General features: G+C 50.5%; 1 protein-coding gene across 1 annotated transcript; it reads right to left on the bottom strand.

Annotated features, from left to right (window-relative positions):
• Positions 1-921: 921 nt before the first annotated feature.
• Positions 922-27,612, bottom strand: LOC122372818. The gene is made up of 3 exons (XM_043350414.1): positions 27,157-27,612; positions 2,381-2,482; positions 922-2,005 (listed from the first exon to the last, which is right to left on the bottom strand). Exons 1-3 carry the CDS (start codon positions 27,489-27,491, stop codon positions 1,879-1,881), a joined length of 564 nt encoding a protein of 187 aa, XP_043206349.1. The 5' UTR covers positions 27,492-27,612; the 3' UTR covers positions 922-1,878.
• Between the last annotated feature and the right edge of the window lie 357 nt (positions 27,613-27,969).

Genomic DNA, 27,969 nt, shown 5'->3' with positions numbered 1-27,969 from the left:
CCTCTGGTGCCCCTGGCAGGTCTGTGGTGCCCCTGGCAGGCCTGTGTTGACTGGTGCCCCTGCTAGGCCGCTGGTGCCCCTCACAGGCCTGCGGTGCCCCTGGAAGGACTGTGGTGCCCCTGCCCCTAGGGGTGCTCATGGGCCCAACAGGCCCGTTGTGCCCCTGACAGGCCTGTCGTGTATACTTGCTAGACCTGTGGTGCCCCTGCTTCCTGGCAGGCCTGTGGTGCCCCTGGCGGGCCTGTGGCGCCCCTACAAGGCCGTAGGTGCCCCTGACAGGTTTGTGGTGTCCCTGGAAGGATTTTGGTGCCCCTGACAAGCCTGAAGTGTCAAGGACAGACCCTTTAGACGCCAGGGTCAAGTTCGTCGGACTGACAACGATTTGCTTACCTGATAACGTTCCTGGTAAGTACTCACTACTCAGCGTCCACAACATAGGTATATACACATAGCAGTAGCACATTCATATATACTTGCTTACAATTGGTAAATGTGGTTGTGGCTAAGAGTTAAGATACTGACTAAAAATAAAAAGTAAAAAGAAAAAAAAACTGAAAATGGGGGCACCACCAAAATGAAGTGGACGAAATCCGTTGAGTTTTTAATTTTGGGTATAGGTAGGGGCACCACTTCGATTCATGACCCTCCCCTTGGAGTTTTCCTGGATCCGCCCCTGCGTGGACGATATTTTACATCATATAACCCTGCGTAGACGACCCTTACGCTGGCGCCATCTGTTCTGGGTACCGTGCCTTTCTGGCTGTTCGCGTTACCAGCCCTGTTCGCGATAGTGCTGCCATCTCTGCGGCGAGATGCAAACTAAGGCCGATATTGTGCCACTGCTTCTTACAATACCTCCAGATTATGGTCTATGGGTGATGATTCGGCTCTTCAAATCACACCTCCAAGAAAACACTTCTCCACGGTTATGTTTTATGAAGCAAATGGACAATGATTACATGAGCAATCGTACAGCGCAATGCGTTCAGTATAAAACGCACACATTCCGGCATATACCTACCTACATTACGGGAGTTGCACAAAACACATCACGGAGTTGACCAGGTCACAAATAAACAAACATTCTGGAATTGCGTCATAAGTATCACACAAACACACGCGGAATGCACAGCTGAACAAACAGCGTCCCCCGATGCGGGGATCATAGGCAAGCTCAGGTGATCCACTTTTACACGTCGCAAGTTCTCAAAGTTTCTACAAGTCACAAACCAACAGCCTGTGGAAATGACGAGCATGCGCACTAGGAGTCACAGTTTTAACACTTGTATGCGTCTCGAAATGGAACAACTGTCCACTTCGCACGCAAAGTCGGCACATCCGAAAGCTGAGGTCACATCTCATGACTTGTTGGCAGCATTTTACAGTTCAGACTATGCCCTCTCTCAAACGCTCCAGTATTGCCAGCCGACTCCGCTGCCACATACCCCAGACTATGTCTCACTGGAACGTGGAAATTCAGCGGCGGTAACTCTGCGAGCGGACGCGCACAGGACGGTTTGAGCAGGAGGCGACATTGCGAGCCGCCCCTCAGTCAGCAATATGCTCCTATGACGTCATCAGATGTGTCATATATCACTGAAACTCGCGTCACCGTCATAGCGATATGACGTCATTACGACATGACGTCATTACATGAGAATCGGGCAGAGTGAACTTCACACCACGACTGAGTGAGCACTTTATGCATAGGTCCGTGTCTCCCTCTCACTCACTCTCACTCCTACAGTATTTACAGCTAACTTCATCTCACCAAGCTCACACACTGCCTTGCATCTTGCACATTGACCATTGCACGTAGCGGGGCCACGCCCCCGGGCAGGCCGGAGCCCTCCCCTCCCGCAGCTCGGCCCCCTCCCCTCATGAGACACCGTTGCAGATTGTCGTGTGGCCGAGTTTGTCGAGCTGCTCGTCGCTGCAGGCCGTCTCGTACGAGGGGGGCTCCTCGGCGATCACAGAGAGGTAGGCGGGCGGCGGGTCGTACGTCCTGCGGCAGAACAGGGCGGGGAACGGGTTAGATATCTATACCTATCGACAGAAGTCTACACAGCGAGTTTATTTGGCAGTGCTTTTTTCAATAGTTTATAGATATGGGCAATTAAAAAACGATTATTTTGCTACGTGTCTTATGCTTAGGAACTAACATAAAAAACGTGCTATGTATCACACAAGGTTGTGTATGGATACAAAAGAGGTACCTAGGTAGGTAGTAGGTATACTGCCATGAGTGCAGTACCCGTCCTGTCATCACCTAAGTACACGGTCAAGTAGGTACCTTCCGCCTGATATGTGAATACCGATAATCGAACTGACGCCACCCTAACATACACCTTTGACATTTCATGTGCAAGTGATGTCGTACCTGTGCAAGTGATGTCGTCCAGGCAGCGGAGCTCGCAGGGCCACCACCGGGGGAGCCGGCGGGGGAGCTCGGCAAGGGCGGGACGCCTCCTCAACTTCCTCACTGAAAGAGAGAGGAAGAGAGGGGGTAACAAACAGAGCACGGGGAGCTCGGCACGGGCGGGACGCCTCCTCCACTTCCTCACTGAAAGAGAGAGGAGAGAGAGAGAGAGAGAGAGAGAGAGAGAGAGAGGGGGGGGGGGGGTCAGAGACGGAGTACGGGGAAGAGAGGGCGGGTCCTCCGCCTCCTCATTGGAAGAAAGAGGAAAAGAGGTCACAAACGGCAGACGAGGGTACGACGAGGGTAAAAGCATCTCGTCACTGTGCGAGAGGAGAGAGGAGGAAAGGGTCAGAAATTGAGCTCGTGGTGAGATACCAGCTCCTCCTGTGGATGGTATCTGCATATGTATGTGAAATGGCGCAAGGACACTATCCTTGTGAAATGCCACGTAACCATTCCCAGGTGTCAGGAGCGATGATGATGATGATGATGATGATGATGATGGTTTAGAGGATTTGCCTTTGCAACGGCTCCTCCTATTCTTTTAAACTGTACTTAAACTATCGCGCTATGAGTTGGTATGGGGTGCATTATTAGTATTGACCTATTATAACGGTATACGACGCACCGTTTAGGTGAAGGGACGAATCAAATGTCATATGCTTAGATTAAGGTTACGGCTGCCGGATGTCGAGCCCCGTGGGTCAGAGGTCAAACGACTGGATATCGGTGACCAGAGGCTAGATGTCGGCAAGAAGTTAGACTACAGAGGTCAGGTCAAAGGTCAACTGTCAAAGGTTAGGTCAGAGGTCAGGCCTGAGGTCAGATGACGGTCAGCTCAAATGCTGGATAATGGTCAGGTCAGTGGTCAGATGATGGGGTCAGGTCAGAGGTCATATACCGGAGGTCAGGTAATAGGTCAAATGACGTAGGTCAGTGGTCAGGTGCCTATGTTGTGCCGATGGGTGGCATTCCCAGGCGGCAAAAAAGTCCTAGAAAGAAGCAGCGTCAATAGCTACCAGCCGGAACGTTTTGATTTACCAACGGAATGCTGGGGAGGTGGTGGGCTGAGCGATGAGTGCAGTGCAATGCTCCATGAACATTGAACACACATGTGAGTGGCAGGTCATTCTGAACACTCAGTCATGCATGAAGAAGTGATGCAATATGAGCGAATAAAGTTAAATGGATGTTTGGTAGTGCGACGAGTGCCCGTGATCCAAAGCACGGTTGCAGTGGGTGAGAAGGAGCGGTAAGAAGAGGTAAGAAGTCCTAATATGGCGACAATCTCAGCGTCAACCGGCGAACCATACGAGAAAAGCGGAACGGATAGGGGAGGGGTTCCTACTGCTGGGGAAATAGGAAAATGACTCGGTCAGGAGAGGGGCGATATTAGTCGATTTTTCAGCTAGTCTGTCCCCCACCCGCCGTTAACCCAACAGCAACAATATAGCATTTCTTCAAATCAAGTCATACACAAGCGCAGCGCAATAAGTAATAACTTGCCACGGCAATGATTGCATCGGTTTCCTCGTCGTCAGTTTTCTTACGAAAGCCTTCGTGGCATTGTATTCGACGAAGCCAAGGCATAACTGAGCAGTGCGGGGAAGGGCGAGGATTGCTCCATGGTTAAGCAGGTACCTACTTATCAATTACTTTCGTACAGTATTTCTAACGGCACCGATTCACGACAGGAATTCGATGTTATTGGTAAGTCAGGCTTCAGAGATCAAAAGAGTTTCATCGAATGGCGCTGTACCTAAACAGAAACATACCTAATGTTCTGACGAGTCGCCAGCATTATGTCGAAGTTATCGTAATTGATCGGCAGCTAGTTTGGGTTTCATCAGAAGCCGGAAACTATGTATGAATGACGCGGACACTCCGAGCGTCACAGCGGTGCATGTCCCGTAAGCCGTGAGCATTGTTCCGCGGAGTTCGTGATGTCAGCGTTGATCTAATAAGAACCGCGCGCGTAGAACAGCCGTGACGCGATGATGCCACGTCAGTATATGATAATAGGCCGCCGGGAAGCCTGGAACTTCCACGAGACACTGCCCTGCGCAGTTAGCGGGGTATATCGTGCCGATAAACATATTGTTTGACATCATGTGCACAGGAAAGAGGGTTGCCGTGAACCACCATGCGCTTTGTTGGCAACCGGTGTCTGGTATGCCTAGGTTAAAGGTAGTGTGCCAGCTTTCTTGGACCATATGGAGTTAATGACCCGGATAAGGAGAACTGGATTTTTAGAACTTATCCATACCTTCAAAACTTATGGAAACGTCTTAAATTCTTCAAATTTTGAGTACCCCAGTGCGAAATTCGCCCCGACGGGTTGTCGGTCGTACCCCAACCACATTTCACACCACTATGAACAATAAATGCACACATTAAAATCGCTATTACCGATAGGCTCATCCAATCAAGTTTCGATAAACCCGTTCATCATCATCTCCTGCGGTTTCGAACACGCCTGTTAGGTGGCTTCTGATGCTCGTCGAGGTCGGAATTTCCAAATACGCGTGGTGCGTCGGGCCGCGCGCTCTGACTTCGGCCAAGAAAAATGCGTCAGCTGATCATTGTCATTTCTGCCACTTGCGTGTGGTGTAATGGGGTCATAACTTAAGAGACGGCTGTTTCATATCAATTATTTTACATAAAATCATATTTCAAACCACAAATTAATGTTTGACAGCCAAATTTAAGAAACAATACCAATACAGGCTTACAGTTTAAGGCTCGACATTGTGTTGTCTACGATTAGACAGCTGATAACTCATTCCCGTACGTCGTATGGTCGTAACACTATAATGACCTTTGCTTATTGTCACAAGTGCGCCGCATGCGATTGTTGCCCGACGCCTGTTTGCAGGTGAGCCCACTACAGTTGTTATACATATCTAAAAACCGATAAACTTTTAGGCGAAAAAGGCACTATTCCAGGCCCATTTTTGATTTTTTTTTGCGATATTAGGTAAAAACAGAAGCTTCTTATCCTAGGAAAAATAAAACAGGAAATCTTTCAAAGGTGGCACACTACCTTTAAGGGTCAGTGCGTTGGAGGACGGCACAAAAATAGAAGGTTCATGATTAGTTGCTGTTCTTTACTTTCCTGCATCAAGGGTATTATCACAAAACAAACATGACTAGAGTCATCGACCACAGACGTGTTTTTCTGTCTGCTGTAAGAGGATAAAGCAACGCCAGCCAGTTGGCCAAACAAATCTAACCAGCATGATATTTTACCCATCACAGAACAACCACAAATAAACACCAAAGCGGTGCTTGTTTCTCGTCACCGTTTATTTTCGGTTTAAGCTAACCGGACGCTTTCAATGAGGACTGTCTTGTAGATGTGCAATGTGCAATTTACATGCATTTGAAAACTACATGCAGAATCGGATCAGCTTTCAAAAATGCGCTGTTGAAGCAGTACTTTCAGGAAAATAAGTGGCCCTGCTGAATGGTTGCCTTCAAATTGGTCGGCGGCTGACCCAAATCCCCTTTCGATGACCACAGAGTCTGTCCTGTCCTATCCTGATGCGTGTGCCCCTGACCTGGATAGCTGTGACTGGGGGTCTTCACGAGCTGCAGCGGCACAGGACATCGCCACGCTGCACACGCACAGCCGCGACGGCGCTACACGGGCGTCCCACCTGCAGACTGCAGAGGTGCAAATCCTGACCCCTGGCACACCAGAACTGAGGTGCAAATTCCCGGCAAACAGCAGTCCCAGGCAAACCAGAGGGACTCCCAGCAAGACGGCTATCCCTCCCCCGCCCCCTGCACACTAGAATTAAGTAGGAAACTCCCTCAGACGAGCGGTCCCCCTCTAAGGTCAAACTGCAGAGTGCAGACTCTCAGAACACCTCCCACGGAGGCCACTCGCAGAGAGTAAAGTTTAATGCACTGACCACCCTCCCACAAGCCCGGTTCTCACTACCTACGTAGACACAGGCAAACAAATCAGCTCTGTGTGTTTTCTATTTGACATTGACCTCTCATTTGCTTTTGATAAGCATTGCTGTGGTTCACTTCAAACCCACTTATTTGCAGGACGTGACGCCCTAAAGCTAGCAGTGACGAAGACCACCAAATATGGCTAGATCGCCGGACAGAAATTGGCTCCTTTTCTGCAGGCAGGCCCCTAACATTCTTCCTTCCTCCTCGCTAACTCTATACGACAGCCGTGGTCGAACGGCGCTCAGTGACCAACCCGTATAACCCGGTGATGTCTAACCGCAAAACTGGCGCGGCGGGCCCCTATCACGAGTGGACCGAATGGCACGGGAGGCCTTGAGACGGCTGGGTGTGTGCAGTCGAGTAAAACTGCCCCGCGGGAGCCACTTAGCAACAGGCACGGACGGTTCGCAACGGAGGCTTTGACCGGCCACTGGCGCACAAAGAACGGGCAGAGGAGGGGTGAAGGTTACCAGAGGGGGGGGGTGCAGGGAGGAGCAGGGGGGTCTGCGCACAGTCTGCCGGTGCTGATGAACAGCCCCTCTGCAACTGCAGCCAGTCAGAGGGAGGACGGACCGGGACGTCTCGGCCGGATGACGAACTGGATGATCGCTGCACGAGATAACGATAACCGACATCCCCAGACGAGGATTACGACATCAGCTTCAGCGCCGGACTGGACTGGACTGGATAAGAGCAGATGTATCGAGTGACTTTGTTTAGAGAGAGAATAAGGCCTACGTCATTACTGTCATTGTTGATCATATCGGAGAGGAAAGGGGAGGCCCATCGAATTCGTAGTACCACCTAAATGTACTCATGGGTAGTACGAGGCGCGAGCAAAGTAATTTTGATACGAGCCACGATCCCAGCAGACTCCTGAGCAGTCATGCCACATTTTTATCTTATCTCGAATGGAGCAGAATCGTTGAAGCACAGCTAACTGGGCACGGATTATGATAATCGGCTCGCCAATAGTTACATAACATATCATATCATTGGCAGAGGACACTTTTGGCAAGCATTGGTCGGCAGGGGTTTGGCAACCGATTGAGGGAGGGGAATGAGAGAGATATAAGTAACCTTGGTCGGTACACTGTACAAATTAGGTATCTCAGTGAAAACAAACGACATAATCCAAAAATACTATGAAGAGGTTGGCAAACATGGAATTATTAGGCAATTACGTCCTCTTGAAGCATCATGCAGTTTTTAAGCACTTGAACTATGCGATTATTGAAAGCCAAAGCTGAAGCAGAGAATAAGGTCAATTCCAAACAGCTAAGCTGGGATCCGGATCTGGGCTTTTAGCCCGCTGAGAAGAGCGCACGCCGCACGTCCTAGCCTGGCAGCGCGAGAGGACAGCTCCCCCGGCGCATTAGGAAGATGACGAACGGACCCTCGGCGTGTCGCGTGATTTGCCGAACCTACCCTCGCCGTGTCACATGAGTTGCCGAACGGACCCTCCGTCCAAGGCCAGCTGTTCAGAGACCGGTCTCAAAATAGACCGTAGTTCGCCCTCGGTGCGAGTTTCACTTCCACCTAACGGTCCCTGCAGGACCGCCATTGCAGCAGCATCCGACCGCAGAAAATTCATGATCTCTCTGCACTGCCAATATGACATTCTAAGCCTAGCCAACTATGGCGGTTCAGTTATTCCCAGAGAGGTTTCTCAACTGACACTAAAGCGTCCGCTGATTATCAAATTTGCATCACGTGCCATGAGTTCGGCTGTCACTGGAACATATCACCGCAGGAATAGATAGGGCTCATGTGACTAAAGTCGGCGGTGAGGACGGTTCAGATTAGAGCGGCGAGTAACGGGACCTGGCCGAACCCCGACAGATGCACCCGTCTGGTGCATAACTCAAGGACATGTCCGGGCCCGATCAAAACATGTCATGGGGGCGGCCGGACCCTCACGTCCCCGATAAACGAAACAGGACGCGTTGCCTACTGCGTAGAACCTCTGAATGCAAAGGTATATGAGCTGATTTCGCAGGGAAACCAGGCACAACGTCACCAATGCATTTTCGAAGCGATAGCATAGCAGCGAAAATGATTATTTTTGCATGTCTAATAAAGAATACAATTTGGAATCGATGATGTGTGAATTGTGAAGTACTAGTCGATGGGCAATTTTTGGCCGCATGAGCCAACTTCAATAAAGTACTTTTAACGTTTGGTATGCGAACAGGTGGTTTTTAGTTATGGTTTTGATCCGCACAGACATCTTACAACACACAAGTTATCGTTACACGACAAAACGACCAAATAACTTGTCCTAGTCACCATGTCTGGTTGACATTCCAAAGGTTTACGGCGAAAAAAGATACTAGATAGCATACCGCAGTGACGCAACAGACGCCCCCAAACAACTAGTCGCTCAGATAAAGGACCGGATTAGAAAAGTCGCCTGTTCGTTCGGCGTTCAAGGTTAGCAAGGTCAGAGGGAACGACCACGGAGCTGCGTAACTAACTCTGTCGTGGTGACTCAGCAATGACGAGCGTCAAAACAAATAAAAAGGAATTCCTATAGCCAAATGTCATACAGATGCCTGCATCCTCTCTATCGCCCTCTTGTGACCTGGTAAGTGGAAGCGCCACCAGGCTCCACTACCAGATAACGGTTGCCAAACAAACAGACTGACCACGAACTGCGGACACCCGCCCGTCGGCGCCAGGCCATACCAGTCACGTTCCCAGTTGGTTAGCGGGTGACTGGGCTATCTTTGGCACACCTCGCCCAAAGACCAGCGGCGGGTGGGACGGAGCCCGACCCGGACAGACTCTCCAGTGCTAACAATCATTGCACAGCTGAGGCCTACTGGTGTCGCAATGTGTCAGGGCTGGCCGATCGTGCTGGATGAGAGAAGTGGTGGCTTTTGGTTTTAGTTTTGATAGGAGACGGATGGGAGACGGATGCTATTCAAGTTCGAGAAGCAGCCTTGAGAGGTATCGCGCTTGACCAGAGCACTAAAAAGCCAGTCATAAAAAGCATAGCAAGGCATCAGTTATAGAAGGGATACCGGAAGGTAATGGTTTCTCCCCTGTTCCGCTCTATGAAATACTCCCGTGTTCCGCACACTGAGTTTGGTCCCATGGCTCAGCTGCGGCCCTGAGGCTGGCCCTGAGGGCTGCCGCAGTCCTCCGTCAGGGCAGGGGCGGTTCACCCTCGGTGCTTTCCTGGCACACAGTTCTTCTGGCGGCTCACAATGTGAGCACTCCCAGCTCACTCCTCAGTGCTCCCTTAGTCAACCCTCCAAGCTCTCCCGGCTCAGCTCAACACAGCTCACAACTCAGCACGACCCAGCTCGGCACCCATCCGCGTGCACACGTGGGCTCGAATGTCTGTCTGTCTCTCCCTATTCCCTCCCTCTCTAGCTCTGTCTGTTCTCATGCGACTGACTGTGTGTGGGTAGCAGGGGCGGATCCAGGAATTTTCGGGAGGGGGGGGCGGCAAGTTGAAATAGGGGCGACCTGGCAATCCGGGGGCGCCAAACCGTCGTCAAAATCGAGAGTTTAAAACCCACGCCGTGCGTTGTCACGTCCCCCTAGGTTTTTCGCAAATATCTTTAAGACGGCTGCGCGCAGCGCCGCCGTTTTAAAGATATTTGCGCCCAACCTCTGCTTGGATCGCCGATCCGTCATGGGGAGGCTCACTTTGCAGAAGTCGCCTCATTTCTTCTAAGAACGACCAATTTGCTGTAGGCGGCCCACTTATCTGGGACGCCCATTTTTTTGCTAGAAGTGCCCCTCTTCTTCTTGATGCGTCCCGCTTCTACTGGGAGTGCACCTTTTCTGTTAGGGCACGCCTTTGCTGCTGGGGAGTCCCCTTTTCTACTGTGAATGGGGCGGCCCTTTCCTGTTCGGCGACCCCAAATTCTGCTGGGGGTGCCCCATTTCTGCCCAACTTTTTGCTGGGGTGTCCCTCTCCTGCAGGGGCACTTATCTTTTGCTAGAGACGCCTCTTCGGGGGGCGCCCTTCCACTGCGGGGGACGTCTCTCTCCTGTCAGAGGCATCCCTTTTCTTCTTATGGGGCTCCTCTTTTTGCTTGGGCGCCCCTCTTCTGCTCGGAGCGGGGCACCACTCTCCTTTTACTGGGGCACAGCCCCTCTGCTGGGGTTGCCCTTCCGCTGCCTCAGGGGCACCCCTCTTGTGCAGAATATACTCCTTTTCTTCTTGTAATGAGGCGCCCCTCTTCTACCGGGGGCGCCCATCTGCTGCTGGGGCGTCTGTCTTCTGACGGATATTGTCAATGGGGCGCCCCTAGGCCCTATCCTGCTTGGCGAGCCCAACCTCTGCTGAAGGCTCCCCATCTCTGATCAACTTTTGCTGTGGCGCCTCTCTTCTGCTGGGGCGCCCCTCTTCTGCTGAGGGAGCCCCTCTCCTGCAGGGGGCTCCTCTCTTCTGCTGGGGCGCCCCCCTTCGCTGGAGCGCCCGTCTCCTGCTGGAGGTTCCTTTCTCCTGCTGGGCCCCCTCCGCTGCCGGGGGCGCCCCTTTTCTGCCAGTGGCACCCATTTTTTATTATGGGGCTTCTCTTTTTCTTTGTTGGGGCGCCTATCTGCGGTTAGGGCGCCCCTCTTCTTCTTGGAATGGGGGCGCCTCTCTACTTTTGCTGGGGCGTCGCTCCTCTTCAGGGGGACACCTCTCCTGCCAGGAGTGCCCCTCTTGAACAGAAGGCATCTTTTTATTCTTGTAATAAGACGCCCCTCTTCTGCTGGGGGCGCCCATCTGCTTCTGGGGCGACTCTGATCTGCTGGGAATGGGCAATTGGGCGTCGCTCTCCTGCTTGGTGAGCCCAACTTCTGCTGGAGGCGCCCTATTTCTGCTCAACCTTTGCTGTGTCGCCTCTGTTTTGCTCGGGGCGCCCTCTCTGCCGCGGGCTATGGGCGCCTTTTTCGGATGTCGGGGGGGGGGGGCGGCCGCCCCCGTCGCCCCCCCCCCCTGGATCCGCGCCTGGTGGGTAGATATGCATGCGGTCGTGGTTGCGAGCACTGAAGCGCGATCAATCCTAGCAAGGGAAATGATCCCACGGAAGTTTGTGGTATCCGACTTGCTTCCGCGTCGTGAGTTCTTTGTAGGCTTGGGACTAGGAACAGGTGGCATAGCAATGAGCTTGGTAATTACATTCAGTTTCCAAGCAACTTGGAAATTATACACGCTAGAATTTCATCCAGCATGCTGGAGAAAAGGTGAACTTTGCTGCGAGGTAAACTTAATCCAACTTCCGAAGTAAGGTTATCTAACAGCAGAGTCTAGGTTATCTAACACAAGCCCAGATTACTTGCAATGCCGCTTGAAGTAGAGCAATTGATGCCATTTGCAACGTCTGTACGCCAGTAATTTTCCACTCCTGAGACGATGGTGCGGCTAGCAGAGAAGGTGACTTAGGTAAAAGAGGAGCTTGGATAAATCAGTACAAACTAAATATTCCCCTTGTTATGGCCTATTCCGGCGGTTAATTGGTTTGGCCACGAGTCACGACAATATCCCAGGAGCGGCAGAATACGACGAAAACACTACGGCGGCGACCTTGGAACTCGCAGATTGACACCACACCAGCGGAACACTAGGAAATTGCTGCAGGGACACGTGGACTCTAGAGAATCCAATCCAAACAGGACATGAAAACGAAAATCAAAAATGTAACATCACAGTGGTGAGAAATATTTTGTTGGTTTAAACTAAAATAGTGTAGTTGCTTTCGTGAAACAGGGTGCAGTAGCAAGCACCGGAACCTAGAACATTCTTACGCCTGCAACATTTCAATCTTCTTTAAAAACTCCGCCGTGGATTCACGTCATGATAGGCGCATAAAACAGCATGCATGCACACTGCAGTTGCACGTCTAACCGTGTTTCATCGAGGCGGGATCACAGTTTCCTTTAGCACACTTTTGGGGCTTCCTAATGAGTTAATGCGGAGCATTGCATAATAAGATCTCTGTGAATCCGTGCCAGCCTGTGCAAAAACCGTTTTGAACTTTGTATAAATGAGATTACCTATAAAACCGTTGGAGCCATTTCACATTTTCATTACGTAACTGATCCGTCATTATTTCCCCAGTACGTCAAAGACGGTTATTGAACTGCGAACTGCGAAGGAATAAAAGATAGCGACTTGATAACTAAAAACATAAGCACAATGTCCCTGAAACAATGATAATCCCATTTTATCCTCGCTTAGCACCAATCCAGGACAAACCTTCGCACTCCATATCAAATTTGCATAAAAAACCCTAACTTCGTTATGCAATAGGACTCCAAGCTAGAAGTCAAGCCGGACCAGTCTAATGAGACACGATAATGGCTGACTAGCCGCAGCTGCAGTTTGTCTTTTAAACAGCTCCCAGCCCAGGCCGGTCTCAAATCTAACCGAGACACCGGGTGCTAAACCCGCCACATCTGATGGTACACAATGCGAGGAATCCGCAGGTGCGGGCCGGGAGGTATGCGGGTCCCGGCGAGATGATAACAGCGGCTCTATCAGCTCAGAGCTTGTGAACCGGAGCTGTTTTCGTCCGTAATCGGGTTAAGTTATAAATGGCGATAACGGCCGTGGATTTCAGGGCACCCGGACTGCATGGTTACAGGAGCCCAAATGGTTCAGACGTTCTAGTAGTTATTCACGGTTTAACTAGCGCCGTAGAAGTGATGGACTGCTCTCCCATGTATGACAAAGCCATGCAGGGTAGACACAAACAACGGGAAACTTAATCTCAGGCTAAAACACACTGAATTTTTGTCCCCGAGGAATAACATATACCAAAGCCACGCTTCTTACCCGCATCTAGCTACTGAGACTGAGGTAATAAGCATTCCCTGCCCAGTGCCCATTCACCACTCTCGCCCGTTCGCACCAGCTCTCTACATCCTCCCCTCCTCTCTCCTCCCTCCTCTCTCCCCGCACAGGACGGCGCACGGTGCGAAGATCTCTCCAAACGCCGATGATGCAATCCTGGTGTATGACTGTCCCTCTCAGCGCAGTCCAGAGCTATAGAGCCTACCTACTTCTCCAGCGCCCAGCGCCGGCGCCTCCCTACATCTCCAGCGTCGCCGCTACATCTCCAGCGCCGCCGCTACATCTCCAGCGCCGCCGCTACATCTCCAGCGCCCAGCGGAGAGAGGCCGACATTGATTCCCGGTAACATGCACGCCACTGGCGCCGCCGCAGTACAGCCGACGGTATTTAGCATCGAGCGGCATCTGATGCAAGGGCTTCGATCTGCATTACAGAGGCGCTCACACGTGGGCGCGTGCTAACGGTTTTATGGGCGAATTGGCGCGAGGGAAAGAGTTCGCACCTAGCACGTGGGACTTTCTGTGCGCGTGCAGAATATCATTAACCTACTGGTCTTCGCACCAATTCAATGCGCACCTGTGTTTCTTTGTTGAGTTATTAGCCTTCTCAACCCACTTCTTCTTTAGTAAGAACTCTACAACCACCGGTGAAAAAAAATGGTACAGAGAGTCACAAGAACACTTTCGAAGCTATCAGCCTACAGGAGCATGCAGTCCGCACGCTGGTAACATAACAAATTGCTTTAATTTATTTAATCTGAGCTTGGAGCTGTTGGAGAATGCAAGACAACAGGGCTTCGCCTGAACTGGAGACTGGAATAATTACAATGATCCTGTAAATCGAGAACATGAACCGGAAGATGTAAGCAATCTTTCAGGCTACAATTTTTCGAAGTGGAACCATAACAGCTACAGATAGCTAGTTACCTGGCTCCTCTCCGCGGAAAAGATCCAACGCTCCGGTACCAAAGCCAAAAGCTGACCCAATCTCCCCCTTGGTACCCGCCAGATCCGACCAATTTCCGTGGGAGTGCCATGGTCCGTGGCGTCATGAGTGCAATCAGACAGGGCAGCAATGTACAGGGGCCCGGGAACGATTTTCAAGTTGGGGGGGGGCGAGCCTAAAATACCTGACATGATGCATATGAAACAGTGGCGTAGCTAGGGGTCTAAGGGGACACTAAACCATCGGGATAAAGGGGACCCTCGGGTCCGAGGGGCCCTGCGGCGCCATTTGACCGCTGTGGGTTAACGATGGCCATATTTCTACTCAGAAGGGCCCCATGGGGCTCGTCAGAGCACCTCATGGGCCCTAAATAGCCACACTAAGATCTCCCTAAGGGTCCGACGCCGGCGTCTGAGGGCCTCTTGCGGCTTTTAAGGACACCTCGGTGATCTCCAAAGGCCCGTTACTGGCCTCTGAGAGGTCTTACCGGCCTATGAGGTGCCAGTTCTAGGGGCATTTCCCGCCGGTGATGGTCCCACACTTAATTTTCTGAGGGCCCCACAACGGCAACTGTGGGGCCCTCGTCGGCGCCTATGAGGGCCGGTCTGAGGTGACTTCTGAGGGCCCCACACCGGTCCGGTGACTCTCAGGGCCCCACCGGCGTATGATAGTACCATGCCGGTCTCTAAGGACCCCACAGGACTTCTGCCGGCGTAAGGTCCCCTTGCCGGTCACTGAGACTCCCTGCCGGCTTGTAGAGAGTTCGCGTCAGCAGCACTAAAGGCCCCACACCCGTCTGTAACGGCCCCACACCAGCGTCTATGAGGATCCACAGCAACGCCTGTAAGGACCCTCATCGGCGCCTCTGAGAGAATCACACTAGCACCTCTGAGCGTCCACACCGGCACCTGCATGGCGGCCCCACACCAGTGCCTCTAAAGGCCCCTTACCGGCGGCTCTGAGGGCCCTACGCCGGTGATTCTGAGGGTGCTACCGATAACCGAAGGCACCACACAAGCCCTTAGTGTCGCTGAGCTTTAATCCCATACCGGCCCTCCGATGGCGCCACGTCAGTGCACTCATTGCCCCACACCCCTCCATCACATCCGGAGCGGGTAAACTGTGTTATTATACCTATAATAGCAACGATTTTACCACCTTGTACGTTATGTATTTCTCAAAGTTGACTCAAGGTGGTGCAGTATAAAATCTGGCCTGCCAAACTTATGGCCACGATCAGGCCCAACTCAAAGCGGGATGACAATAGTCATTTCAATAGCAGATGTTGTCAAATCGATGCCTACTGTATCAGCAGAAACCATTCAGATGGCAAGGAAAATGCCATGTGTTGATGCGTAGATGTATAAAGGAAACAAGAAGGAAAAAAGTCCGGAAAAGGGAGGAAAGATCTTTTCTCGCTGCCTCAATGTTGAGGGGGCGCCGCCCCCTCGGCTCTCAAGTTGGGGGGGCAAGCGCCCCCGCTGCCCCCCCTGTTCCCGGGTCTATGGCAATGTAGAGCCCAAAACAATGGAAAACCGCAAAGGCAGGACTGCCGACTTAGGGCGTGCTCTCAGAAACAGCCCTGGCCGAGTCGGATTATATGCCACGCCACTGAAATCGCACAACATTGCAACCGCACGCCATTGCAGTCGCATAACATACTCCGTGTGTAGCTTTGGTAACACCAGACACCGCAGCCGCATGGAAAATAATATTATTTGTCCGAACACGTCGGGATTAAAGTTTTCAACCAAGAGACGGTACCTGGGAGAGCCCGTGATAATTCGATCTCACGGACAGATGCAGCTGAGCGTTTTAGCGGCCCAGATTCGCCTTCCGGAAGTTGGTTTCCCGACATGACATGCCGTGTGTTTTCAAACGACTAGGCGCTCACAGAGGCGCGAAGGTGGCGTGTAAGGCACACGACGCCAAAGCGAGGAATTCACCGTGGCGTGAGATGGCGGTCTGCCGTAATCGGATTGTAACGCCCTTGATGCCCGTCCGAGTGACTGAGTCAGAGAACAGACATCTGGTAGAGATGGATTATAGCGTGTCGGCCCCATTACATATCATCACGGCCACATCAGTAGCCAATCTCCATCGGAGCGGGCAGACCGCGGTCCCTGGGCCCCTCAGCTACCCTCCATTAGACCATGTGACCCCGACCCTACCAGTTCCGCCCCTGCCGGCCCCTCACTCACGTTAAGACTCACGTGTTCAACAGCGGCGTCCAAGGCTGTCCAACATTGCATTGAATGGCAACTACGCGTATTATCCATGCGCTGATACGCCTCTCGCCGTATACGCTTACGGGGGCGTAACGGGACGGGGCATTGAAATTCAACTTCTCGGCAGTTAGAGTACGACAAGCCATCCCTCAAAGTATCTGGTTAAGGCGAGTAACGGTGCATGGCCTCCGCTGCGGCCGAAGGGTGACCTTCGAGAGCCGAGCCCCCGAGGTGTGCCAAGCCCCCCCCCCCCTCCCCCCCCCCGGGGCTACAGCCGGCACCGTCAGCTGCAGCACTGCCGGCGGCCGGGCGGCGCAAATGTTACCCTCTGTGACGTCATTACCAGTGATGCGAAGTAAGGTTCAATGAACTTGGCTCGGTCGGCCGTGTGGGACTGTTTCGGAAGTTTACGGCGCCGAAGGAAAAGCGCCCTGTTTCCTGGATTATTGTGGTGTGAACGGGGACTATAGGATAGTGATTGGTCAAAAGTTGTTTTGGTGTTAGTCGAATGACGTTGGTGCCACAATCAACGCTACCTGCCTGCTGAGGATAACATGAAAAATGCGCGATGTATTGAGGTATACGGTAAGCCATCCTGCCCTGGTACCAATCGACTTTGCCAGAAACCACGCAATGTGTTTCGCCGAACGTGAAACGCATTCCACGACACCAACATTGCAACGTACAATGTAATCGACGTACGACTGTAACATGATAAGCATATTAAATATTTTATACCTTGATGCAACAGTCGTGCATTGATAAGTAATTTAATTCTCATCACCTCAAGTAAGGTCGAATTGAGGGCAATATAGGTACAGAAGAGCGAACTCACTTCAACTGACTTATCAACCGTATTCAGATACAACGTCTACCGTCATTCAACCAAGCTAGATATCAAAAAGGTACGTACTAAAACCGAGCTGCATAGGTCTTGTGCGAGTGTACGAATTGGCGGCACATTTATTACCCGTTGGTATGTAGAAAACCAGTACGGGGTCCATTATTACACCTCTTAGGTACTTAACATTAAATATTTATGGCTCATATGGTGCTTTCATGAGTTAACTGCGTTCGTTTTACTGCCCGCATCGCACGAATCCCGTAACTGAAAGCCCTGTGTGCCCTGCGGTACAGCATACCTTCAGGCGTTCGACCCTGCTGACATCTAGCGACAATAAAACAAATACACTTATATTATTACCGCCAGATGGCAGGAGCATCGAGCGCCTGGAGGTATACTGTACCGCAGGGCAAATACGGATTTCAGCTTCTTTTATATATCCCGTTCACTTGTACGCAAAGCTCGGAAATGTATCTCATTAAGTTTCTGCGATAACATTTTCAGCAGTACTCACTTACGCACCATTGCGAGGCATAAATATTGTTTTCTGCGCATTTGTATTCTTCGCGATTTACGATTGTGATGGTAGAAAGTAGAAACCTTAAGCCCCCAAACTGCTGTCTTAGTTCAAATCCTATGTTAAAAGTGGAATATTTTCATGACATCTACGACTCTAATAAGCAGCAGCATACATCTTAGCTGTCGTCAGGACCTTTCGCACAGATAGGTCTCCAAGGGAAAACTCATCATCGATATCACAAGCATTCCCAGCCAATCAGTGTCACCCACGTGCAGACCTGTTTTCCGGCACCTCATGATTACGCTCCTCACACTTTGTACCGTCAGCGAGGAGACCCCCGCGGTGGTCTTCAACTTCCTGCGGCCCGTATCAGATAGGCGGTGTCACCACGTCACGGCGGTCGGTAGTCATGACGTCTGATGATTGAGGTCCGTTCACATTCAGTCTGATACGGGATGACGACGGTGATATTTGGGTCAGTCAGAGTGCTAAATATTTGGAGTTACACCTCATTGGGATGAGACATGGGGCTAAAACTCTGAACAGGCAGTTGTGACATCGTGGCTAATTGGTCGACGGGTCACGGAGCATTATTATATTAAAACGTTATATTTCATATTACCACATGAAAGACGTGCTTTCCTGAAATACTTTCGCGATGTACATAAAATCGCTAAATACTTATTTATGAATAATACAAAATTGAATTGAATTTCCCACAAGTATTGAAATAAAATTAACATCGACAAGAAAGCTACCAATAAATAAGCGAAATGCACCTACTAAACCATATTCGGCTCCAGAGTCCACCAGCCTTCAGTCTGCTCTGGTTCAATGAAATAGACTTTAACCTTCATTTCTAAATTTAGAAGAAAAACGGCGAGATAAACACAAAATACAGTCACAACATCAAAAAGTGGCATGACGCAAAGCACCCACAGAATTTACGTGAGGAGCCACGCTACACTACCGATGACATAGATTCACTATAAACCGTGCTATCGCGGGGGCACTTAGCGCTGAGCTGAAGTAACCCCGGAAAGGCTCAGCGCTCACGTCAAGGGCAACCGGTGCGAAGGTAGCCAAGGCGGACCACCCCTAAAAACGGTGACGGCTATCTAGAGCGGAATGGAAGGGACAACAAACAACAGATCCAAGAACGTGCTAGGAGCCGGAAATGTACCTTTCATAACTGGTGACGGCATGAGCCAATTATACTGAAACGAGCAGGCCGCCACCATCACAAAAAAAAATCGGAGTAAGCTGCTACTTTTGAGCAGATCGGTATAGGTCGGTTTGTTTGTTTTGTTTTGTTGGGTTAAGCCCTTTCGGTCTGACAAGGCCATTTCAGGGCCGGAAGGATGATAGGAATTAGGGGGAGACATTGGTCTGGGCAGGCACCCTAGAGAGTCGCCGGGGCTGAGCCCGTCCAAGTGGACAGGCCGACCAGCCCCCCAAGCACTCTCTGCACCCGGCTACGGGGTACAGCTCCCTCGGGAGCAGCGGTGCCGCTCCAAGGGAGCAGCCCGCATGAGATAAAGTTGCCTGTCCAGCCCGGAGGGGGGTTGCGGCGTTGGGGAGAAGGATTTCAGTATCCTGAGGATAGAAGCACGGAACGGTGGGATAGGTCGGTACGTCCCCAGGGCTATTCAAAGAGGTGCATGGTGAGTTCAAAACAAGTTATCAGACGCGTATATCTTATCGGAAAGGGATAAGTGGTCACTGGTCATTTCGATTTCCTAGCAGCGGATCCCATTTCGAGCCATTTTCGATCTATGCGACGATATTAGTTGTCGTTTGATATTTACTTCGTTCACAACAATCGCAATGTTTGCGGATTGACTATCAATAACAATGGTACTCGCCATTTGCTTTACTAAGCACATCCGGGCTTCATTGAAAGATCAGCTGATTCTATCGTCATATCGCAGTAACCACAGCGCGCCATCCCGGATGCTACCTTTTCCAAAGTCATTTGGTGCCCACGTTAGGAGGAAAGTAGCCATTTTCCTACCGAATGTATAGTGCGTGTTGGACAGACATTTCGGTTAGGTAAGTTTTCTTTTAACGTTAAATCCGTTCGTTCGTAGCTTGGTGAGAATATAATAGCTGCGGTAGCGAATGTGCCAGAAATACGACTGTCGCGCGATGCAGTTGACCAGATTTAGATCCAGAATGGATCCGGTTTGTCCTTTGGCAGGTGTAGCCGAGACAATGTCACATGCCATGGCTTATATAAGCGGAGGACGATCGCGAATACAGCACGGGTACGCTGCCTGCGCAGCAGGCGATTCGTGCAGACAAGAGCCCTTCTGGTAGAAGACCGCACGATGCGTACTTTTCGAATGATTTTCGGCATTGTTTGTAACGAAGCAGACGGTAGGATGAGTGTATCATATAACCAATAACTGGTTGGAAGGATCATGTGACGAGGAGACGGCAATCAAGTTAATAAACGATGGTAGTTCACAGATCGTTTCATCATTTCTCGTGTATGTAAGTATAACCCTCCAGTCGTCCTGCACATAAGAGTGCTCCTTTAATTCGATCGACATTGTTTGTCACCGGACCCGTGACGGTAATATTAATTGGTGTGCTTTCAACACTGCAGCGGAGCACCTTTGTAAACCTAACTGAGGCCGTAATATGTCGATGCGTTTTTTTTTTTTTTTTTTTTTTTAATCACTCTTTATTACACAATTTCTTTACAACACAACTACCACATTTTCCAACGCTCATACATGATGCTCACTACATTAGCATGTTTGGTTACAGCACAGTACCATATTAATATCTCGTACTCTAATTTCCCTTTCATCCTTGTCATGGTCGTACATAAATTCAGCTTGTGTCAGAATTTTCATTTTTTGTAACAAGTTCACAAACCTTGGCTTTTCTTTTCTAACCTTACAACTATATATGTACCATTTTCCTATCAAAATGAGTCGCTGGATCGCTGTTGCAGTTTCCCTAGGGCATTCGTACAAAGCTGGATCAAATCCCAATATGATTTCCTGAGGGTTCAATTCCAGCGTAATCTTCAATCGGTCACGTATCATATCTTTCACCGATTGCCACATCGCACCCACTTCTTCGCAAGCTACCATTAGGTGTTGTATTGTCTCTCTTTCCCTACCACAAAAGGTGCATAAGTCGCTGACGTCCATGAATTTCGATGCAAAGGTATTTGTTGTCAAAATTCGGTGAACAATTCTGTCCTGGAACCATATCAAAGTTGTATTCTTTGAACACCTTTTGTATCGATAATATATATGCCCCCAAAATATGTTAGAACTCAAAATAGAGTTCCATTTAATTTGACTAGGTAATGGTGAATCTGTTTTCTTATATCTCACATTCAGTAAGGCATCATAATATTGTCTGCAATCGCCGTTCAATATTTGCAGTAGAGCCGGGTGGATGAACGGTCCTATTGGCTTTTTGCCTCCGAATTCACTTGGTATGGAAATTCTCTGTACCAAGCATCGCAATGTCTCAAAAGTCAAAGCGTTCAAACACCCAGGATAAGTTCTCCTAAATTCTTCAAAGGACATAAGTTCTCCTTGAGAACTGTAAATATCATTTATTGACCTACATCCAGCGTCGAAAAGTTTACGTTTCCAAAAGGGCTTCCGTCCTATCACTATTTTGGAAGATAAAAAGATGGGAATCTGCCAAACATCGCTTGCTTCAACTACGAGCTCGTGCTTGAATTCATCATATGCAGAAAATACATCACTCCAAAAAGGATTCATATTCGAGCCAAACTTGTTCATATAACGGTCACCGCTACTTAGTAGCCTATCCAATTCCACTTGCGGTCCCACAATATTTTTTACGGTCAAAAAGCGTCGCACCCAAGCAAGTTTCATAGCTTTACCATACGTTCCCACGCAGGGTATGCCATAATGCGTTATCAAATGGGACCGACGTATTTTGTCTGGCTTGTTGTCCCACAAAAATCGGAAAAAACTGCTTCTGCAGTGCATCAGTCATCGCAGTTGGAGGATTAGGCAGTACCGTCAAGACGTACGTCAGCTTGGACAAAGCAAGTGACTTTAAAACCGTCCGCTTCCCGTATAAAGTTAATCGCCGTCGGAGCCAGCCCTTGAGCATGTTTGTTATTGACTCGACTTTTCTTTTGAAGTTGACTGCTACCATTTCATGCATGTCCTTGGTGAAAATGATTCCCAAGTAACGAAAACTGTCCTGCACACATGAGAACTCTGACTGTGTGATAAAGGATGGCGGCTCACCCGGACCTGAATATAAAAGCTCCGACTTCTGTGGATTTAGGGACAGCCCTGAAACCGCTCCAAATTCAGCAATTGTTTTCAAGCAAGCCCTGAAACTACTCTGGCTCCCATCAAGTATGAATGTGCTGTCATCAGCATACTGTTCCAGTTTAATCTCTTGATGATTAAAGATATATCCTTTTATGAGACGATTATTTCGCACCAATATACCCAAAATCTCTGCACAGAGAATGAATAACAAGGGCGAGCAGCAGTCCCCTTGTCTGCAGCCCCTCTCAATTTCAAAGAAGCCGGTAGATATCTGATTCTGTGATATGCACGATGAAGCATCCCGGAGCATTGTGGCAATCCACCGCTGCATATCCGCCCCGAAATTAAAGAACTGCAAAGTCTCCATGATAAATTCGTGGCTCAGAGAATCAAAAGCCTTTCGATAATCAGCAAATAAAAAGAGAACGTTTTTGTTGTTTTCCTTTCTCTTTGTTTCCCACAGAATATCATATACAGTTCTGATACAATCTCCAATATATCTATTTTTCATGAAACCCTTCTGAGCCATGTTAATTAATCTTCCCATGACTTTTTTTAATCTGCCAGCAATAACTGTCGACAATATCTTCTGAGACGTGTTCAGTAATGAAATTGGCCTCCAACTGTCCATACATGTCTTTGGTTTGCCTGGTTTAGGAATGAGAGTTAATAGTCCTTGCCTTTGAGTGACCGATAAATGGCCGTTTTCAAACGCATAATTAAAGGATCTCACAACCAGGTACCCAATTTCCGGCCAAAAGGTCTTAAAGAAATTCGCAGTAAACCCATCAGGGCCAGGGGATTTATCATTATGTAAACTTTTCACCGCCTGCGATGCTTCCGAGATGGATATTTTTCCCTCAATGCTATTCTTCTCTTCGTGACTCAATCGAATCGTATTATTTCCCAACAAATGTTCTATATCTTGTAATTTTTTCGACCTCTCTTTACGTTTGTAAATTTCCGAGAAGTGTCTGACTAGAGCCGTCATTATCTCCTCCTGATCTGAAATCAAAGTCCCACCTACCTCTAAACAAGATATATATTTTTGCGTATACTGCCGCTTTTCTAGGCTGCAGAAGTAACGAGATGGAGTTTCCCCATACTCGATCCATCGCGCCTTTGCTCTTAGCAGAACGCCTTTCATCCTGCTCTTACGAAGTTCTTGTAACTCAGCAGAGGCATTATAAAGCTCGTTCAAACTAACATTGTCCCCCTCGTTCTGTACTCTATGTTCCAGTGTTACAATTTCACTAATTAATTTATTTTCTCTTTCCGTTGATAACCGTTTCTTTCTCGCACTATACTGAATACTCAATCCTCTTAAATGGCACAACAAAGTTTCAAAAAATAATTGATCATTCACAATAAGGACTGCGTCTTCGTCGCTATCCATTGTGACGGGGTTATATATTGGCAGCAAATACTGACGCCTGAATTCTCTTATACTTTTGCGAATCATTTCCACAAAATCGTTGTCATCCAAGAGAGAATTGTTGAACTTCCAAAAACCTCCTCTCTGCCTAGCTGCGCGGGACAAAAGTGTTAGTGAGACCAAATTATGATCAGTTCTGTATCCAACTTCGATATCCGCGGTTCCCACCATGCTCATCAGTTCCGGGGAAACCAGGAAAAAGTCTAACCTAGCTAGTCTCAGCGGTGTTGGCTTACGCCATGTGTACCTCCTCGTCGTAGGGTGCAGCTGGCGCCATACGTCACACATTTGTTCAGATTCAATGAAATCTAGTACCACTTTCCTAGCAGTTGGATTTCCCACTCGCCTGTAATGTTTAGTGTCGTTTGCCGGATCTAATGCCATGTTCCAATCGCCAACAAAGACGGAGGGATCCTCTGGCAAACATTCGATTTTTGTGAAAAGTTCCCTATAAAAATTGGGATTATCTTCATTAGGACCATACAGCGCTATCAAGTTAATTTTTCCAAAATTTTCACAGTCAGCACTTATTATCACGTAATTTCCCCCCGGGTCTACTAGAGTACTGCAAATATTTACCCCAGCATTGCGATTTATTAATATTATGATGCCTCTAGAGTTGTTTGTTCCGTAACTGGCTACTAGTTCGCTACCCCATTCGGAACGCACAACATCTATTAAATCTTCTGTGACATGAGTATCAATTAAGCACGTTACCGAATAGTTACTTTTTCTTAAAAAGTCAATTACGTCCCGTCTCTTTTCTGTTTGCCGAATGCCCCGGACGTTCAAGCTCCCAATACTAATGCACCTTCTGTTGATCTTACTCATCGCAAGCTAAACGACCCTCGAATCTTAAAATGTACGAGATCAATACTCTCAATACATGCACAATGTCTCTATATCTTAACTCACGTGAGCAGTAATAATGTTCCAAAAACCTCAACATAATCATAACATCCCAACTCATGAGCACGACTGCTGGCTTCGGCTTCAGAGTCATTTCACGAGCTCAGAAAAGAAAGCCACCAGAAAAAGCCAGTTGCTGCCAGCAATGAAATGGCCTCATACCAACTAAACACATCTTCTTACCACACGAATACTTTAAATGTCCGCCGCTCCGTTTAGCAGCCCCCCCCCCCCACACACACACACCCCACCATTCCCCTCACACAATATCCCCAGATGGATATACACAACGCAACACACAAAGTCTAACGGGACATCTGGCCAATAAAAGGAAAAACATTCAACTCACTAGAATGAATCTCCCCTCAAACGGCAAAAAATGTTCCGCGTGTGGGGCCGGCGGGAAGGGGCGGGGAGAACATGAGGTGGGGGGGGGGGGGGGTCCGGGGGTCAGGAAGTTCTGCCTCCCATGCCACAGAGTAGCTTAGATCATGATACTACACTTCAAGAAAGCAAAACACTCGAAAATTCAACAGATCTACAGTCTTGGCAGCGCGCCAAATAAGTCCACCAGCCCCGGCCGCCGCTTACCGCTACATCAGTTCTCAGCGGGTCGACGCCCCTCGCCGATCACGTGCAGGGCGCCAAGCGTCACGTGACTGGCTCCGCGGTGGCGGGTCGTCCTGCACTGAGAAGCCGAGCTGACGCACCTTGTCCAGAGACTCGACCCTCTCACTCACTGCGAACTTCTCCCGCTTAAAGAAAACATGGCCGCCGCGCGAGAACACTGTATGTATCCTCTTCTCCTTTTTCGCGTCTAGTAGACTGCGATAAATCTTGTTGCGAAGAGGAGTCAGACTCTCGTTCACATACAGATTCTTACCGGCCAACTCTAGCCGGCGCCACATTACCTGGTCGCGAACACTCCCTCTGCCCGAACGGACAAAACGCACTATTACGCGATTGTTCGCCCCTTGCAGTCGGTGAGCTCTGTCTATATCACTCTCGGACACATTCAGTCCACCGAAGCTGCGATTCAGCACGTCCACCACGAGAGCGCAGACGTCCTCCCGTTCATACGATCCGGCGTCGCGTCCCGCCCGCCGAGGAGGCGCCTCCCCGGCCCGTGCCGCTGAATCCGCCCGTGCCGCGGCGGCCGACCCGGGACTCCGCTCGCCCGGGGCGCCGACCGGCTGGTCCGCCGGACCACCGCCGGCGGAGGCGCTCGGCCGGGGAGGAGGGGGAGGCGCATTGCGGGCCGCCATGGCACCGCCCGACAGCACCAGGCAGGGAAGCCGGGAGATCATCTCGGCCTCTTCTGTCCTTGCTTGTAACCTGCTGATCTCATCCCCGGAATCCCGTAGCTGGCCACGGAGATCTTCTATTACCTCATCCCTAGTTTCGATGTGGCTCTCCAGTTCTCCCAACCTTACACCAAAAGCGTCCAACTGCGCCTGAAAAGTCGTTCTAAATTCATGCAACTCACTGGACACAAAAACAGTCAAACGGTTTTCGAGTCTTTCCAGAGCGTCGTCGAAATGCTCCTTAAGCGATACCTGAGACCGCTGCGCCGGACTACGACTCGGCTCACCGCCACGATCCAACGCTCCTCTCTTCCCCTTCGGAACCGGGGCATCTCCCGACTCAGAACGGTCTCGTTTACCGGCGCCGTCGTCATAAGTCCGTACAAGCTCACTCACCGATGATCCGCGGCTCATTGATCGCTGCGGGTCCGAGTCCTGCTCCTCATGAACACCGTCCCGTTCCTCCGGTCGCGGCATGACTTCCCTTTGCTCAGGTAAAGGGAAGTCATGTACTGGCACTCACTGATGAAGCCACACAGCCGTGCTCACGAAAACAGTCACCAGGTCATGCTAAAGCACTGCAATGACCATTAATACAGTCCCAGCTCGCTCCGGCCGCCTCCCGGTCACTCCGTCCGCCGCCGGCCGAGACACGCCGCAGCGGAGCGCGGCCGACCGGACCGTTCGCGCCAGAGGTCGCTGGTGAACTGATGTCGATGCGTTTAGTTGGTGAGCATGATCAGAGTGTAGGATCTAGGGACACCTAGACTTTACCTATCGGTCATCGACGCATGAAAATGCTTCAAAGGAGTCATTTTTCATTTTTTCAAAGGACGTCGTGGACGACAAAGGATGACACTGCCGGTTGAAAAGTCCGATGGACATGGAGTACCAATTGCCACAATACCTGATCGAATCGACCACTATTTACCAGGCTGCCGTGTCTTCCAAAACAAACTTCAGCCCATTAGCGTGCTACCAGCCCTGATTGTTGAAACGTTACAATAAAATAAGCCTCAGAATGGTTACAACCCAAAGATACCAAAGCAGTCAAACTGAGACAAAAGGAAAATCACCTTGTCAGTTGTCAGGAGTTGGAAGAGTGCAACACTCAATGTTCGGCGATTTGCGATACCCTAAAGGTCTCCGATGTGAGTCACTCATGGGTGGAGCAGGCCAGACACCATGTAGCACAGTCGTGATTTGGCTGGCTGGCCATGCAATGCATCTGCGACCCCATGGTAACAAGATACATCAGCATGGGTTCTGCCTGGTACGTACAAACACTGCATAGCAACAAAGGAACTCAACTTTCTATGGCTTTCTGCTCGGGTTCGTAATCCGTATCAAAATACCTAGTTATTTCAATTTCATTCCGGAGGTCGGCGACGTCAGACCAGTATGAGTAGTTCCCGCGCCACGCCCCCCTCTCTCCCCATCCGCCGGTATCACGGTTCGCTGCCTCCCCAGCCCCTCCCCCTCCCCCACTGTTACATACCTGTCTCGCGGGTCCACCGACTCGCTGCGCCGTCGCCTCGCCTGCTGTCTGTAGGCGTACACCAGCACCACTACACCAACACAGAGCAGCACCAGCACGGCGCTGAGCGGCACCAGCGGCCCGCCGGTCAGCGGACTGGCCGTGGTGCCCCCCTCGTCCCCCTCGCGGTGCACCATACGCTGGTTGGTAGCCGGGATTGGTGTGCAGGCCGCCAGCCAGCCGTGCGAGCACAGACAGGCGCGGAACAACACCGGGCTGGCGTGCTCTGACGAGTTGGAACGAGCCAGCATCTCTCGGCACGTGCGCAGGATCTTCATGGCCTCTTTGGTGGACATTTCGGCTGTGTCGGGCGTGGGGCGCGCTGGCGGGGGTCGCTGTGGGGCAGAGTACCGGACCGACCCACACTCGCTCGCGCCATTCGCGCCGCGGACTGCGGGCTCGCGGCGCGCTCCGCCAGCTGTCGGCGGCGCCGCAGTCAGCTGACCAGCTGCCACCGGCAGCGGCGCGCTCAGGGACGGAGGCGGGGGGAGCTGCCGGACACGGGGAGACAGTGCGGGAGAGGGAGAGGCTGGGAGCGCCACTGACGCAGAGAGCTGGTGACGAATGGTGACAGCTACTACGTGCAGGGAGGGGAGAGGGGGCGGAGAGGGGAGGGGAGGACAGGGGACGGTTCATTGATCTCCGTCCCAGCCACGTGGGCCCCTCACGCCCAGTAACAATGAGTTGCGACTTGCGCCTTGTCAGTCGGCCGGTGTCGGTTGTCAAGTGCAGCGGGTTTCTCTGTTTCCGTTATTCCTGCCCGTGAGGCCGCTA

The sequence above is a fragment of the Amphibalanus amphitrite genome, unplaced genomic scaffold, assembly GCF_019059575.1.
Source record: "Amphibalanus amphitrite isolate SeventyFive unplaced genomic scaffold, NRLGWU_Aamphi_draft 001404F_arrow, whole genome shotgun sequence".
NCBI classification, from domain to species: Eukaryota; Metazoa; Arthropoda; class Thecostraca; order Balanomorpha; family Balanidae; genus Amphibalanus; species Amphibalanus amphitrite.
This window is presented reverse-complemented; position numbering and strand designations above follow the sequence as displayed.

Excerpts from the sequence above, each read along its gene's own strand:
- LOC122372818 (XM_043350414.1), bottom strand. The coding sequence starts at position 27,491 with ATGTCCACCAAAGAGGCCATGAAGATCCTGCGCACGTGCCGAGAGATG. Across the intron at positions 2,483-27,156 it reads TCGGTGGACCCGCGAGACAG|TGAGGAAGTTGAGGAGGCGT; the intron begins GTATGTAACAGT and ends TCTCTCTTTCAG. Across the intron at positions 2,006-2,380 it reads GGACGACATCACTTGCACAG|GACGTACGACCCGCCGCCCG; the intron begins GTACGACATCAC and ends GTTCTGCCGCAG.